The 17,411-nt window shown below is 41.6% G+C and overlaps 2 protein-coding genes across 6 annotated transcripts in view; one reads left to right on the forward strand and one right to left on the reverse strand.

Moving 5' to 3' along the window:
* AK9 (adenylate kinase 9) overlaps positions 1 to 3,972 on the reverse strand; it is a 60,255-nt gene extending 56,283 nt beyond the window's left edge. For 3 of the 5 annotated variants that reach the window (XM_083731030.1, XM_083731029.1, XM_083731027.1), the window contains exons 1-2: positions 3,166 to 3,528; positions 2,684 to 2,808 (exon numbers count right to left, since the gene is read on the reverse strand). Coding sequence is in view for 3 of the 5 variants with exons in the window: in XM_083731029.1 (XP_083587155.1) it covers positions 2,684 to 2,803 (120 nt within the window). In the remaining 2 variants the exon portion in view is untranslated. Of the gene's footprint in view, positions 1 to 2,683; positions 2,809 to 3,165; positions 3,529 to 3,845 lie in introns of those variants that run through there. The other 2 variants (XM_083731031.1, XM_083731028.1) reach the window with 1 other exon arrangement.
* A 168-nt stretch (positions 3,973 to 4,140) lies between these two features.
* The window catches only part of FIG4 (FIG4 phosphoinositide 5-phosphatase), a 62,200-nt gene continuing 48,929 nt past the window's right edge, over positions 4,141 to 17,411 (forward strand). The window contains exons 1-5 of the mRNA XM_083731119.1: positions 4,141 to 4,409; positions 11,450 to 11,548; positions 12,926 to 13,049; positions 14,517 to 14,673; positions 16,087 to 16,137. Coding sequence (XP_083587245.1) covers positions 4,347 to 4,409; positions 11,450 to 11,548; positions 12,926 to 13,049; positions 14,517 to 14,673; positions 16,087 to 16,137 — 494 coding nt within the window. The 5' untranslated portion in view covers positions 4,141 to 4,346. The remainder of the gene's footprint in view (positions 4,410 to 11,449; positions 11,549 to 12,925; positions 13,050 to 14,516; positions 14,674 to 16,086; positions 16,138 to 17,411) is intronic.

The raw sequence follows: 17,411 nt of genomic DNA on the forward strand, positions 1-17,411 counted from the left end.
ATCATATTTGTCATCTCTGTATCTGATAGAATATATTCCATTGCTTCCATTTTTATACTAAATTTAAAACTGTACCTTCTGTTCTTTGCTGACTTTCACAGCAAAAATATATTTAATATTTTAAACTTGTCATCCCTGGAAAACCAAAGTAACTGAAGTGATTATATTCTACCTCCTATGTGATACACATATTTACAAATAAGGTTCCATGCTGGGCTTGGATGGGGTAGAAAGTTAACTAAAGTAAATTTCTCCTACTACATAAAAATTGGTAGTGATATATAAACCCAGCTAGTTCTTGTACCTTACTGCTTAAATGTGTGCCTAAGGGATAGTTTTATGCATAAAAGCAAGAGCTACTCCATTCTGGAAAGTGTAGTCAGCATGTTGTTGTCACACATACAATCTTCTGTTGAGGATTGAGCTCAGGGAAATAATTTGAAGTAGAAACACTGAAAACACTGATTGGCTAGGGACCTGTGCCATCATAATCCATCCTCTCTCAGGAACCGTTTTTCAAGTTATAAGCAAAGTACAGGTTTTTAAAATTTCAAAAAATCAAAACAAAATGAAACACAATATAATTGTTTACATGAATAGCTGCAGAAATAATGAACAGCTTGTATATTTCAACAAGTTTTAAATTTGGGCAAGATTTGAAGGGGGACAGCCCACCAAAAGAACGGGGAAGGGGCAAACTACCAGTCAGGAAATCAGTATTTGTTGCATGAGTGCCCATTGAACAGCATCTGTAACAAGAAGCCAGGCTCAGGGCTACAGGAGCTAAAATACATGGTGGCTCTGGTTTTTAATAAGCAATGGTTTCAGATGAGACTGTAATGCTCAACATCCTTACTTAGAACTAAAGATCAACCATGTATTACTTTAATGGAATCACCTCTAGGTAGTGGCTTCTGTGGTACATGGAATCACCTCTAGGTAGTGGCTTCTCCATATTGTCACCATAGTGTGCAACAGAGCACATCATGTCACCCTTCATAGACTCTTCGAGTTGGAAGGGACCCAAGGGTCATCTAGTCTAGCCACCTGCAATGCAGGAATCTCAGCTAAAGCATCCATGACAGATGGCTATCCAGCCTCTGCTTAAAAACCTTCAAGGAAGGAGACTCCACCACCTCTCATGGGAGTCTGTTCACTGCTGAATAGCTCTTACTGTTAGAAAGTTTTTCTGAATGTTTAGTCATAATCTCCTTTCTTGTAACTTGAAGCAATTGCCTCAAATCCTACCCTCCAGAGCAGGAGAAAACAAGCATGCTCCCTCCTTCATGTGACAATCCTTAAGATATTTGAAGATGGCTATTATATCTCCTCTCAGTCTCCTCTTTTCTAGGCTAAACATACCCAGCTCCTTCAAGAATTTCTCATAAGGGTTAGTTTCAAGACCCTTGATGATCTTGGTTGCCCTCCTCTGCACACGTTTCAGCTTGTCAACATACTTCTTAAGTTGTGGTGCCCAGAATTGGACACCGTGTTCCAGGTGTGGTCTGACCAAGGCAGAGTAGAGTGATACTATTACATCCCTTGAACTGGACACTATACTTCTGTTGATGAAGCCTAGAAAAGTGTCAGCTGTCACACTGTTGACTCATGTTACGCAAGACCCCTAGATCCTTTTCACATGTACTGCTGGTAAACCAGGTGCCCCCATCCTATATTTGTGCATCTGGTTATTCCTGCCTAAGTGCAGAACCTTACATTTGTCCCTATTGAAATTCATTTTGTTAGCTTGTGCCCATTTCTCCAATCTGTTAATTCTGATTTTGTTTTCTGTGGCATTAGCAAATCTGATGAGAATCCCCTCAATTCCTTCATCCAAGTCCTTTATAAAGATGTTGAACAAGAATGGGCCCAGGACAGAACCCTGTGGCACCTCACTTGTCACTTTTTTCCAGGATGATAAAGAACCATTAATGAGTACTCTTCGGGTTTCGAAAGTCAACCAGCTACAAATCCACCTAATAGTTACCTCGTTCAGCGCACATTTTACCAGCTTCCTCACAAGAATATCATAGGCGACTTTGTCAAAAGCCTTACTGAAATCAAGATACACTATGTCCACAGTAGTTTCCTGATCTACCAAGTTTGTAATTCCATCAAAAAAAGAAATCAGATTGGTCCAGCATGACTTATTTTTGAGAAACCCAAACTATTTCTGATGGCAAGTTAGGGCTACCACAGAAACACTGCAAAGAATACCAAAGCACAATAAGATATGTAATTTATGCTACATATTACAACAGTGGTGTGGGTAAGTCATCCTGCAGAGGCCATTTCCATTGTTACTGAGCAATATGGAGGAAAAGGCTTTGATGGACTCCATTCATCCCACTAAGTTCAATGGGGCTTAATTCCAGCAGTGACAGAGCTTCATACTCCGGCACTGGGGGGCAGAGAGCAGGCGGAGGCGGAGCTGACGTTCACCCTGGGGGCGTGGTACGCCGCCTGCAGGGGGGGGGGCAGCTGCGGGATTGCGCTGCCGGGAGCAGTGCGCTCCCCCCGCACTACTCTTCCTCCGCCAATGAATTGTAGGTAAGTGTATATACTTCCTATAGGTACACTCCCATTGGACACAGTGGGGTTTACTTCTGAATAAACATGTATAGGATTGTGCATCAAGTTATATTGTTCAAAATGCCAGTTTAATCAAACTGGAAATTCTTACGGGTTTCCCAAGGATGGCGAAACAGGTGGGCTTAGACGTAAGAAAGACTCTGTCAGCTTCGTCTTCATCATATATATCTACAAAGGGATAAGGTTGCTCCTCCTGTTGAGATGTCATCATTAAGCCTATACTAGGAGGAAAATGTGTTCATTATTAATATCACTATTACTTACAAGATAACTGATTTACTGACAAGCCCTACATCACAATACCCTTTGGCAAAATCCAAGAGTGTAGTTAGGTTTCCCAGTCCAGAAACCATTCTTTATGCTAAAGAATGTTAGGTTTAAACTGTAAATTTAGATTGTTTTCAAAACTGTGAACCTTGAGTGCACAGGCAGAAAGTCGGTACAGTATAAGAAATGTAGTAGCATCTATGAAAAAGAAAACATGTGGTATTGTTAAGAAACCCCGACTACACAGCGGCACGAGAGAGTCTGGCTTCGGCCAGCACCGGATGAAACAATATGAGGAGCACTTACTGCGTGACTTGACCAAACTGTGTCCCTCTGCTTCTTTTTGGTGGCAGCCCACATTGAAGCGGCGCGCGATAGGCTACCACTGAGCCGCCGAGATTGCTGTTTCCACGTAACCTTGGCGACCGCGACCAGCCTCGCCGTTCTCTTGGAACCGCCCCCGCTCCCTTCGCCCAATCAACGAGCGCGATGAGGGCACGAGGCCGAGTAGTTTTTAAAAGGGCACCACCAACCGGTCTCTTCTCAGAGGGCCAACGGCCACGCTCAGCTGCCAAGCGTTCGGCGGCTGGGTGAGCGGCAGTTGAAGTCGCCTTCGAGAGTTTAGAAATTAACGGTTTCTCTGTAGCGGAACTGAGAGCCGTCTTGTTGAATGTGTGAGCTCAACGGGACTTGCTCCCTAGGGAACAAAGAAGCGCGAGACCTGAAAGCCTCGCGCGTTTATTATGGCACCAGCTTTTCTGGCCTCCATACCATCAGAAGTATGGAGGGTTCTCCTCGGTGAACAGCAAATCCCCTCACATGCCCAGACCTCTGAACCGAGGATAATACTTCAATAATCTGAGGAAGACCCCGGTCCGTGAAAGCTGGTGCCATAATTGTGAGGCTCTTGCGACAGGGGCCAGGCACACCTGTCCTCTGGAGACAACAAATAACCTGCTGGTCTTAAAGGTGCCAGCACGGCTCACCCTCTGGAAGTTGTGACCACGGAAGACTCCTAACGGAGTGTGTTTAGCACTGCAACCACCAATAAAGCGCTGGACAACACACACTGCCCACAAACGGCGCCCTTCTTCCACCGAGAACAACGATATACGCAGTCCTGGCAGAACGGGCTTTGTTCCCGAACGTAAAATGGCGGCGGCAAAGGCAGTCACGTGAACTTGGGCTGCCTTCGGCTGTCACTCTCCTGCGACTGCGCAGGATATGGGCGGGACGGGTTCCTTCCTGATGTTTTGGAGAGTCCCCGTTCCTTCTACTTGTTACCCCCCCTTAACGAGGGGGCTGGTGGGGGGTTCTTGCTGGTTCAGTGGAGCGAGAGGGGGAAAGAGTTCGGGGTTCATGGACTCCTCTATCCCCACTCGGTAACCTCCGGGTTTCTGCGAGCAGACCTTCCCTCAAAAGAAGGAAGGAGCGCCCGAGAAGGGGTTCGCCGCTGACTGAGTGCGGCCCTCTCCCCTGCTGTCACCATGCCTGTGGCGGCTCCGATCATCAGCTCTGTGCAGAAGCTGGTGCTGTACGAGACTAGAGCTGTAAGTAACCCCCGCAGCGCCCGCTCTTCTCTCCCACTGCTTGACTGATGACTGGGAAGCTGTAAGTGCTGCGTTGGGAAGCGGGGAATGCCACTGGTGGTGATCCAGCCTAAACCTTCTGAGCCCAGTTTACAGCCTAATCCTATGGATGTTTATTCACGAGCTCCACTGTGCTCTCTAGGGCTTGCTTCCTGGACCAGGAGTGGGTAAACCTTGGCTCTCCAGATCTTGTTGGAGTTCCCATCAACCCTTGCCAGTGATAGGTGATGGATGATGGGAGCTGAATTCCAGTGACACCTAGAGAGCCACTAATGTTTCACCACTCCCCTAAAACTCCTAATGAACTGGATGGGATTTTTCTGAATAAACATGCATAGGAACAGACTGATAAGGGGCCATGCTGTTTGGACCATAGAGTAATCAAGCAACACTGTTGAGGGGGCAAAAACCTCAGAGCAGACCCCTACAACGGCCCAGTGATGGCTGAGCAATCTTAAAGGGTATGGAGTGCTGATTGCTGTAGAAGGGAATGAAGGATTCTGGGATAAGTTGTGGCTAGCTGAAATACACTGTACTGAACAGAATCATTCCACACTTAGACTCTGCAAGTGGAATTTGCAACTATGTTAGTAAACTGAGTTAGGTGCTCATTTTGTTCAAAGAAATGAAACACCTCATAATTTTACCCAAAATGTAGGGTGAGGCTGTCCTGTCTGTAAAAAAGGTAAAGGGACCCCTCACCATTAGGTCCAGTTGTGACCGACTCTGGGGTTGCGGCGCTCATCTCGCTTTATTGCCCGAGGGAGCCGGCGTACAGCTTCCGGGTCATGTGGCCAGCATGACTAAGCTGCTTCTGGCGAACCAGAGCGGCGCACGGAAACGCCGTTTACCTTCCCGCTGGAGCAGTACCTATTTATCTACTTGCACTTGATGTGCTTTCGAACCGCTAGCTTGGCAGGAGCAGGGACCGAGCAACGGGAGCTCACCCCGATTCTGTAGAAGGAGCTAAATATTGCTTGTTTGAGGAAACATGGTCTCTTTGTTATGCCACATTGAAGTAGAGGTACTTCAACTCCTCAGTGCTGTGCCTTTGCCTCTTGCAAGCAGCATGGTTACCAAACCTTAAATTTAGTATAATATGAGAAACTAAAAGATAATGTAATATGTTTACCTGAATGCAAGTCCTACTGTGTTCTCAGTTAAGTGTGTGTAGGATTCATTAATCTGTTGCCGATGATTCTTGGCTTAGCTTAGTGTAGTAAAGCAGCAAAAAAGACCACGGGAGCCAAGTGACCACTAAATTTGGCTTAGCATGTTGTGTGATTCAGGCCTGTGACATTTACACTGTGACCCACTTCTAGACATATTTGCTCAGATGCAAGTCAAACTGAGTTCAATGGGCTCTTTCAAATGAGCATGGGTAGGATTGCTGCTTATTATGAATGGTGATAATTTATTAGTGAAGAGTTATATTTACGGCTAGTTCTTTAATTCTGTCATCCATTAATTATAAACTCGGATGTATGTTTTCTATTTTTTACAAAAGTTTCATTTCTGCATAACATATATAGCCTCTAGTTTTATTGGCTGCCTATTTGTTTGATAAATAAATTTAAGGTGCTGGTGTTTATCTGTGAAGCCCTAAATGTCATTGGGCCGAAATACCAAAAGGATGGCCTCTCTCTCTGCTACCCCAGCTATGTCTTAAGATCTTCTGAGGTGGCTCTTGCTGTGTTTCACCATAGTAACACAAGAGAGAAACTTATTTGCAGTCGCACCTCATATGTGGAACACCCTCCCCTTAGAAGTCTGACTGGAAGCAACATGGCTATTATTTTCTTGCCAGATCAAGATGTATTTGTTTATTTCATTTCATAAAATTTATACACTGATTGTAAAAAGTGGTTTGCAAAAGGATTAAAATAGTAAAATCAAGAAAAGAAAAATACAACCCTACTTTAAAACATACAGAAGTTAAAATACTGAAGCAGATTAGCTGAACTTTCTAAGCATCTGGGTATGTTTGTTTAAACAGGAATGTTTTTAGCAAATGCCAAAAAGAGTACAGTGGTGCCTGCTTTATTTCAATAGGCAGGGAGTTCCAAGGTGTAGGTGCTGCCACACTAAATTACCAAGTTCTTACAAATGCAGAATGAACGTGATGGGGCACCTGTGGTAATACCAATGTATCTATTTGCCCAGACATTTTAAAAGGTTTTAAGGTAGTCATTGTGTAAATATAATTGCTCTGTTTTTGACTGCCTTTTTATTTGTCTATGGCAGGTTTTATTGTGTGTGTGTGTGTGTGTGTGTGTGTGTACGTGCACATGCACGCACTGTATATAATTTGATCTGTACCCTGCTCTAGTATCTGACAGATTATGAGTATTTTAAAGAGGTCCTCATCTTATCTCTCCTAAATTGTTTATCTGAATAGTATAGGCTTTGCCTGCATTTGAGAATTGCTCCTGATATCTCATCCCAAGACTTGTCTACACAGAATCCAACTGAGATTGTTCATAAGTTCACTAGACAATGGGGAATGTATGTTTCCAGGCTATATACATATCATAATAATCTTTATTTGCATCAGCCACTATCCATAGCAATAAAATAAAATACAATGTACTGAAATAGAGGTAAAAGCTTAACTATATAAAATTACATTATGGAGGTTTACATCAATAATTAAATAACAGATCTTATTCTAATTGCCCCTGCTAATTTTTTTGCAGTTTTTGGCTATTTACATATATATTTCTCCTAAGGTAAAAAGATAAAGGACCCCTGGACGGTTAAGTCCAGTCAAAGGCAACTATGGGGTGCGGTGCTCATCTCGCTTCAGGCCAAGGGAGCCAGCGTTTGTCCACAGACAGCTTTATGGGTCATGTGGCTAGCATTATTAAACCACTTCTGGCGCAACAGAATGCCGTGATAGAAGCCAGAGCATATGGAAATGCCATTTACCTTCCCACCACAGCGGTACCTATTTATCTAGTTGCACTAGTGTGCTTTTGAAATGCTAGGTTGGCAGAATCTGGGACACAGTGACGGGAGCTCACCACCATCTTGCTGATTTGAACCACCAACCTTCCAAAGGGCAAGCCCAACAGAATCAGTGGTTTAGATTTAGAAGACCACAGCATCACCTGTGTACCTTATAGTATTTCCCCTAACACAGCTTTAGGGTGATTATTTTCACTGGGAAACAACATAGGGAGAAAGAGTTTTTCAAAAACTTCCTAGCTCTTCATTCCTGATTGAGACCCACCCTACTGCTATTTACAAAATGGAAAAATACCTGTTGCAGATTTTCACCTTTTCTGGTTTGTGATAACGAACTGTGCTTCCTGTCCAGTATTCTCTCTCTATGACAATAATATTTACAAAACACTTAGGCTATTTTACAACATGCAATAAATTGTAGCAGTTCATGGTATGTGCATTACATTATCAACCACAATAAAAATCAAGCCATGTTTTCCCTCAGAAGGTCAAATGTGGGGAAAGATAATATTACGAATGAATCAAAACAAATTTGGGTTCCTTAGAAGCATATTGAGAATTCAAGAGTCGTGAGGCATTTTTAAAAGGTAATGAAGGGGGAAAAGGACAAACAAATGGAAACCTTGAACTCCACAATGTGGAAATTTTCTTTTCGGTTTTCATTTGCCATGTATACATTGTATGTATGAGATTATTCCTATCTCTGCATTTCACTATATATTCCCAGAGCTTAGTACCACATTGTCTTTTCTGATTGGCAGCAGCCTTTTTTAATAAGAGGGAGAGGTTTTCCTCAGCTTTTTTGGCACAAGATTTCTTCTTTAACTTGATATGCTAGGATTTGAAGCATATCCATTGAAAGCAGGGCCAATTGAACCTTTGGCTCTTCAGACGTTATTGAACTATAACTCCCATCATAATTGATCATTGACCGCACTGGCTGGGCTTGAAAGGAAATGCAGTACAGCAGCATGTGGATGGTCACAGGTTCGCTGTACCTGATCTACATCCTGTATTATGCCACTGAAGTGGTTCCTTTCTAGACCCTGCCTCCTCAACCTAGTCCATATTAGTCAAAACATTAGATGTTATCTTTTGCTTCCTAATCTGTTACGTTTACCAATGCAAATACGTATTTGTGTAAACATGCATAGGATCAGGCTGCATGGATGTCAGGTGGCTTTTTTTTCTCCCCTCAGAATGATTTGAAGAGCTTGCAGAGCATAGTTAAATCATAAATCTTACAAGACAAAGGTGCCAGGCAGAAGCATTCATCTCCATTTCCCCTTTGTATTTATTTCAGTGGCTTTTATAGCCTTGGGGATTATAGAATGGGGAATTGTAATATACAACTGTACAATCTCTAAATCTTTTCTCATGAATGCTTAGTTTCGCATGAGGCGGCAGTGAACCTTTCCCTTTCATCCGGTTCAAATGGTGGTTTTATAAAGCAACACATTCCCACTGTAGAAAAGGAAGTCTGTTTAAAATAATCACACTGTCAAGAGAAGTTCTCTCAAGTATATTTCAGATGTTTGCAAAGCAAGGCAAAGAGAGCCACTTGTAAATCTGAGATAATTATAGTAACTGCAAGCATCCTGGGGCTCCTTGCTTGTAAGCAAGCTTTTGATTCCCCCTTTCCATTGCAGTGCTGTTGACCAGTTGCGTGTTAACATCTATTTGGTTTGCAAAGAGCTTCTGACTCTCCACTGAATGTGGAAGGTGGTGCTTGCTGGAAGCTGTGTGTGTGTGTGTGTGTGTGTGTGTGTATGCAGAATGCCTATGGAGCTGAGAAGGAGGTTAATCGAGTGGAATGTTCTTAAGCAATTAGAAATAGTACTCTTGGAAGACAGAAACTTTTCCTTTCAATTTGGTGGAACAGAGAGGATGAGTGTGAATTGCTCTTAATAAATAATATGTTGGGTTGATCCGCTCCTTTAGGCTTCAGCAATCACTGAACTGCATCTTGAAAGGTGGCTGGCAATTGCTGACTCATGTTGACTATAATTTTAGATGAAAGAAAAAATTTAAGGACACTGATTAGATTGGTGCATTATCATTACAGTTTTTTCTCTGTGATAGAAGGCTACATAACATTTATGCAGGATGCAGTACAGTATAGCTGTAAAGCAAACTATTGTGAGGGATATACTGTAGCTATTCCTTAGCATGTCAGTATTTGATGTGCATGAAACATTAACAGGAATATTGTTTCTAAAGAGAAGTGTTGTATTTAACACAGTTGAAACCATTTATATATATGAAGAGTGTATTGCACATGATGCTTGCAGGATCTCTGTGTTTCACTGAAGAGTCATTGGAATGTGACTGTTGTTACTGCTTTCCTTGGTCTCCTATCTTTATCTCCTTGCATGGAGATTAAGGCTGCAACTGGGTTGGGTTATGATCACGAGCTTTGACAAAGGCAGGAAGCATTAAAAATAAGTAATATAGTAAGTGCCATTTACTAAACATTTGGTGTGTCAAAAATGGGGAATTTGGTATCTATCAAAGCTTGATTTGATGGAAATGCAGAGATATGGCAATTGCCCCGATATACATATGTACAGTGGTCGCTTAGATTGTGAACGTGATCCGTGCGGGATGCACGTTTGCAACCCGTGTCTGCACGGGTTGTGATTCGGCGCTTCTGCGCATGTGCAAAGAGCGATTTGGTCTTCTGCACATGCGCGACCACTGAAACCCAGAAGTAACCCATTCGGTACTTCCGGGTTTCGGCGGTCCACAACCTGAAAAAACGCAACCTGAAGTGGCTGTAAGCTAAGGTATGACTGTATTTACAAAAAATAACTGCAATTTGCTCTGGATATTTTAAAAGAGTGATTTGTAATGTGTACTTCAGATTGTTTTGCTCAGAAAATGAACATTTTTTTTGGTATCCTTGTGGTATTTTGCCTGGTTAAAGGTTGCCTGGAACAGTTGCCAAACATTTAAATATGCATTTCTCTCTTGAGTCATTCTTTTAGAAAAACCTAGGTACTATGTAAAATTGTCTCCACTAAGATAACAGAGTAATTTTTATTATAGACAAGATAGAAGGGAAATGATTTACCATTTTATCCCATTACGGTATGTTATAAAGACTTAGAATGTGTTTTAATATTTTAAAGTCTTTATTGGGATAAAAATCCAGCTGAACAAACATATAACAAAAAATATTATTTTGTTTCCGTGTTGTTTTTCAATTGTGCAGTCCCCAAGGCAGCTTGCAAGGAGATTAAAACAATTTATAATACTGTACTGTACAGTAAAATAAGAGCAAGGCTATGTGGGAGATCCGCTGTAGTGTGGGCAGACCTTCGCTCACATAGCATAACTTCATCTTCCTCTCCGGAATATCTGTGAAACTGGGGACCTTGAAGAGTAGATTTGGGGGGCATTCAGGGGGCTGGAGGACAGAGGGGGGGACCCACAAATCCTATTGCAGGGGTGGGTTTTTGTTGACTGTTGGTGCTTCTGAAGCCTTGTGCATAATGCTTTGCAAGTCCCAATGATCGGCTGATTGTTGTCACTTTGAAGACTATACCCACACAGCTTGATTTCAAACCATGCAAGCAAAAATGTTTCACCCAATGTCATTGTAAAATCAAGCCCACCTGTCAGATGTGGGTGGGCAGATAAGGATTTGCCTTGTCAGTCAGATCCAATTACCCACTGCTTGTTTGTGTGTGTGTGTGTGTGTGTGTGTGTGAGATAGAATTTTGAAAGCAGTGAGGTCAGAGGAAAGTGGAATGCAAAATGCACAGGGTGAAGCTTAAATGTATCTAAAATTGATACAGTCACTATTCACAAAGTAATGTTGATGATAATACAGACATTCTGGCATTAGTAAGATAAATGATAGCTGAAGTGGGATATTGATTAAGGCCTAAATAAAGAGACTCTTACCTGTGAAAACTTGTGCTATAATAAGGTGCAACAAAACTCTTTGCCTATAGTTATGTTAAGTGTGGTTGTGTTGGTTTAATTAGCTTTGTATGAAATCTTATTTATTTTTTCTTCTTTTTACAAAGCGTTATTTTCTTGTTGGGAGCAATCATGCAGAAACCAAATATCGTGTCTTGAAAATTGATCGCACCGAACCAAAGGATTTAGTTGTTATTGATGACAGGGTGAGTACATCACAATTTGAGACATTATAGCAAGCAGTATTAATAATCAAATATTTTGAATTCAAGTGGAAATGAAGCTATTCAGATGGTCCCTTTCCTAATGTTTCATTTCAAAATATTGGTGCCTCTCATTTTATATTGTTTTCCAGTAGAGGGGCTGAACAGTAGTAAATGAATGGCTGTGGTGGGTGATTTTGTTGTGGTAACTGGGAACAACTTCTGAGCTTGGCTCATATCAAAATGTTCTGTTCCTATGACAGAAATGACTTCCTCCTATGGAAGATCTCTTCTGAAGAAGGAACACATTTAGGTACAACCTACAATGTCCTCTGAGAGAGAATTTGATTGCATATTTTTCTCCTGTGTCATAGAAAATGAAACTTGTAGGACTGAAGAAAATCCATTAGTTTTATCTCCAGTACTATAGTAAAAGAGATGGAAATTGATTAAGATATGCTTCCTCCCTCTGTGCTTATTTGTTGTGTGCCAAGTGGCTGTGAGACCCATTGCTTTTGATTTTTGTGTCAGCCTGATAATTCACAATTATCTCATTCTGCCAAGCACTAAGAAGGATATTATTACCCATTTTACTATACAATGTGCAGATAATAATAATAATAATAATAATAATAATAATAATAATAATAATGGAGAAAAATGATTGTTGGCATCCACATATTGATATACCCTTTTGAATGATCAAGTCATAAGAATGCATTTAGTGGTCTCTTATTTATTGCCATGAGTGTGTGTGATGGAATGATTTCCTATGGAACCATTTAAATGATGAGTGCTCTGAGGCAACTTACCACCTGTGTGGATTTTTCTGGAATGATACTATGAGCAAGAACCATCAAAAACCTTACATCCTGGTTAAGAATCCTTCTTGAAAAATCCTCTCAAGTCACAATATTCAGCCCCCGTAGCGTCTCCAGTGTTATAGGACTCTTATCCAATGGATATTATTTCAGCTTTTTCTGTCAGCATATTACAAAGTCTATCTCCCTCACTGAGTCTTCAGTATTATTTAAATGAGTTGTTAACAACATAGCTTAAGATTTTTTGGAATGTTAATTAACCATAATTCAATCTATGTTTTTTAATGTGAAGAAAACACAAAACACTTTAGACTGGGGCCTAAGCTGAATTTGAACCCTTTTTGAAATCAACCCACTTTGCTGCTATACATCTTGCAGCATCTGGTTTACAATTGGATTATGCTTTAAAAAAACATGAAAGGATGAGGAAAACAGCAATCAGTTCATTCGTTTTCCAACAAGACATAGAAACAGTCCTTTCTCTGTCTGTATATGCATTTATTCTGAGCAGTTTTTAAAGGAACATATTTTTATATGATTGCACATTCTCCATTTTAAGCATGTCTATACCCAACAAGAGGTGAGAGAGCTGCTTGGTCGCTTAGATCTGGGGAACAGGACAAAAATTGGACAGAAGGGCTCCTCTGGATTATCCCGCGCAGTCTCCGCTTTTGGTATAGTAGGTGAGGCACACCTTTTTATATATTTATTTATTATGAAGTGACTTGCATAAATTTGAATATTATCAAGTCTTTGTAAGTAGAGTTACCGTATTTTTCCATGTATAACATGCCCTCGTGTATGACACCCCCTATTTTGGGGGACTCAAAATTAAAAAGATGGGGGGAGATTACCACCATGTATAAGACTACCCCCCCTTCTTTAACATTATTTTTAGTAAAAAAAAACCTAGTCTTATACAGAGAAAAGTACAATAATTCATGAAACCAGACACAAAATCCCATAACTAACAGGGAATTTGACCCTCAGTTTGAATAAAGGTTCCTCAACCCTGCAATAAAACTACAGACAATTCAAGAGAAAGTGTAAAAACAAAACAGCAGCAAAGCATACTAAAATACCCGGTCCGTTAAAAGCTATTGTGCCTAAAAGTTAAAAAGCTAGACTTCAGCTGAATGTATTGTGTAGAGCAGGCATAGGCAAACTTGGCCCACCAGATGTTTTGGGACTACAACTCCCACCATGCCTGACCACTGGTCCTGTTAGCTAGGGATGATGGGAATTGTAGTCCCAAAACATCTGGAGGGCCAAGTTTGCCTATGCCTGGTGTAGAGTTTTTGCCACCTGAGGCATTACCACTGAAAAAAACCCTGTCCCCAGGAACCACTTGTCTAAGTTTTGAAGGTGGGAATATCTGGACTAGAGTCTTTGACAAAGATCTTAAAAAGCAGGTAGGCTCATATGGGAACAGTGATTCTTGTATTTGCTGTTGTTCCTGCACATACACACATGCAGCATTGTTACAACATGCAAAATGTCTCTGAATGTAGATAAGTAATTAAGGGCCAGAGTAACTAGCCAAATGCCAGAATCCATAGTTGATGAGTAGTTAAATGATTACTCCTAATAAAATTCAAAGAATGAAAAATTCACCTGGTCTCTGCATCAAATATTACTACTTGAAGTGGATGTGGTATTTTCTTATTCTGCTAGGCAGGGGTTCTTTTCCCTGCAGTGATGAAAAGTTTTTTCAAGTTGAAGTTAATAACGACGAATGTGTAGACAAATCAGTCATTGTACAATCAGTCACATTGCAGTATCAGACATTGATATGGGGTTTTTCGGTTTCCTTAGTTCACCCCGGCACTGACTTGATGAAATATCCGTCAAGAATCCAATAAATTATTTTGTAAGGAAAAGAAAAGAAAATCAAAAGCCAGCAACCACTTTCAAAAGCACATTTTAATTTATATCCTTGAATAATTTAGTTTACAATTTAGGAGGAAATGCATGGTCATTTCATACAATTCTGTAGATTAAAGGAGATCCATTTGCACATGAGTTTTTTTCTCCAACTGCAGTTTTCTGAGGTGTTAGGAAATACAACTGGAAATGGCATGTGCTTGGTTTTAGCTGTCTGGTACTATATTGAATAAAATGACAGAAGTCATTTCTTCTGTCTTTTACAGGCTTTGTCAGATTTTTAGAAGGATACTACATTGTGCTAATTACAAAGAGAAGAAAGATGGCAGATATTGGAGGACATGCAATGTATAAAATAGAAGATACAACTATGATATATATTCCAAATGACTCTGTACGAGTGACTCATCCTGATGAAGCAAGGTAAATTATCCTTTTTCTCTTTGACATAACATAACCATACACAGAGGACAAGGGTTAATAGCACAGTGATATGCATGTCTACTCATAAGTTGGCATCCATGTGTCTTGGGAAACAATGGAGTGGTTCTTTAGGGGTGAAGTCAATCCTTTGGAGAGTTAAAGTGCCTGTAGAGACCAATAGGAGATAAACAGGTTTCATAGAAGCTGGGGCTGATGAAGGTGGCCAGTTGTGCATCATGGTGTTTCTTCTCTCTGCACTCATCTCAACTGTCATTCCTCCTCTGGTCATTGCTGTGGATACACAATCTAACTGTCTTCAGGCACTGTGGTAATCTTCAAGGGATTCCCACACAGTGGAGTTGATGTTGCCAGCCTTCAAGTGAGCCACCGCTGTAGCTGCCTTACCAATACATTTGCCCAGCTCAGCATCGATGGAGAAGTTGCTGGTTATGGTGGAGCTCAGGTAGACAAAATCATCTACCATCTCAAATGTGTGGTCACTAATGCTGATGCATAGCCATGGGTTAATGGCACAGTGGAGAAGGGTTAATAGCACAGTTTTCTGTGTGTCTATTTAGAAGTAACTCATTGAATTCAGTGGAACTTACCGTACTTTTCCGTGCATTGGATGAAGGTTTTTTTATTATTATTAAATTATGTTAAAAATTGGGGGTCGTCTTATTGGGGGATTGGTTGCTGCCACGAACCAGAGATTTTCAGTGGCTATTGGGCATGTTACTGGTGGCTGCGGCAAGGGCTGGTGTTGATTGTCTGTCACTGATCGGCGGACAGACGATATATGGCTTTTGCGACGCGTCTGGGCATTGTTGTACGTCATGCGGGTGAGCTCAACAACTGGGCAATCCTCCTCAAAAAAAACTCAACAACTAAAAATTTCAACAACTATGGGCAATCTCCCCCCATTTTCTTAATTTGGAGTCCCCCAAAATAGTGGGCATATTATACACGGAAAAATACGGTACTCCAGGAAAGTTTGTGTAGGATTGCTACCTCATTTCCTTACCTTTCAGAGCACTGGTGGGAAATGTTTGGCCTACACTGTTTTGGCCAAGACTCATCACCTGACATCATCTGAAGTCTAGTATTGTGGCTTGTCTTTATACTGGTGCATTGTCATTAACTAAAGTTTTGGTATTTCATTCTCTTTATGACTTTTTTTTCTAGGGTATGTACCCTAGAATCATATGTTCTCCTGGCATTTTCATTCTTATAGAGAGGATATGGTTTTGAGCTTACAAACCAATATAAGAAATATTCAAAACATGTTCAGAGCTAATGAGAATGACTCTTTGACTGAAAGGATGTTTCATTGTTGGTGGAGGGGCTAAAGTATTGGGGCTATAACAAAACAAACCCTTGCTTTATGAGAATATTGTCTTACTGTGTCTTTAGATACCTTCGAATATTTCAGAATGTGGACCTGTCTAGTAACTTTTATTTCAGGTATGTTTTTCATTTCAAATGATTAGAATGTTGAAATTGGTTCTTAATTATGGAACATCCAATAATTCCTTCTCCATTATCTCTCTCACAATCCTGCGGAAGGATAAAGATGTCTGAAGCATTTCCATTTAGAAACACTCACAGGCAACTTCTTATTTGTTAAAACAGAATGTGCTTGTTGCCTACCACTGTCCAGGTCCTAGGATCCTTCTGTTCTCATATGTGAAATTCAAGTCAAGTAACCTTTATTGGCATCACATAGGAACATTCAGATACTTACTTGGCAGGGGAGACACCTTGATCATATGTGAAATTGTCTCAGCCATTCTTGTCTCTGGCTCCTTTACCTGGTTGCCATCAAGTCCCCTTGATCACTTTTTCATGTAGTTTGACCCCTGCAGTGGTGAAGGTGGAAGTTCCAAGGATCAGTGGGCACAATTGACCGCTTACAAACTTAATGATGGATGAACCCTTCCATCTCAGTTTTTAGAAAGGACCTCAGCTAAAACAAGTTATTTTTCTCCATGAAATCTGAAAATGACTAGTATTATTTCTGAGCCCATTCTGAAATTTATACTCCTCTGCATTCCCAACCATTTCATTGAGACTGTGACAGGAGCTAAGTCTTCCTCCTCCTCCTCCTCCCACACACCAGAGCCCTGCCCCATCATCCCTTTTTTTAATCACAAAATGTACCTGGGTGAGATCTCCACTAGTCGCTGCTGACTAGGATCTGGGACGGAGGGAGGGGTGTGTGGTGGGGATGGGCTGCCCCGGGTGTCACTACTGAGGGGGGTGACAAAATGCCAAGCGGCACTCACCGTGGGGCCTGCAGTACGCCTGAGCCACACGTCTCCCCTGGGAGAGACACAGTGGCTTGGGCATGCACAGACTCCAACACTGCCCAAATGGTCCGCCCGCTGCCTCTCCCTCAGCTGTAGGGCGGCTGAGTGGGAGGAAGCAGGCAGACTCTGGAAGCCCCACAGAGTGTCCTGCCCCAGCCCCTGTGTCCTGCCCTGCCCCCGTGGGTGGCTGGCCGCGCCCCCGGGTGCAAGGTACATGCGTCGCCCCAGGCACCCCAGCAACTTGCTCTGCTGCTGCTTAGGATACAGAAAAACCAATATCTTAGGTGCCAAGAACCATGGGGCATGTAATTTCCAGCATTTCCTGAGATACCTAGCACCTGGGATGCTTTCATTTCAGTATTTCAGGCATCAGCATGGGGGAGATGTTACAAAGAGGCCTCCTAAAAGGCTTAACTGCAGCTGCTAAAC

This window comes from Podarcis gaigeae (assembly GCF_964106915.1).
Source record: "Podarcis gaigeae genome assembly, chromosome: 3".
NCBI lineage: Eukaryota > Metazoa > Chordata > Lepidosauria > Squamata > Lacertidae > Podarcis > Podarcis gaigeae.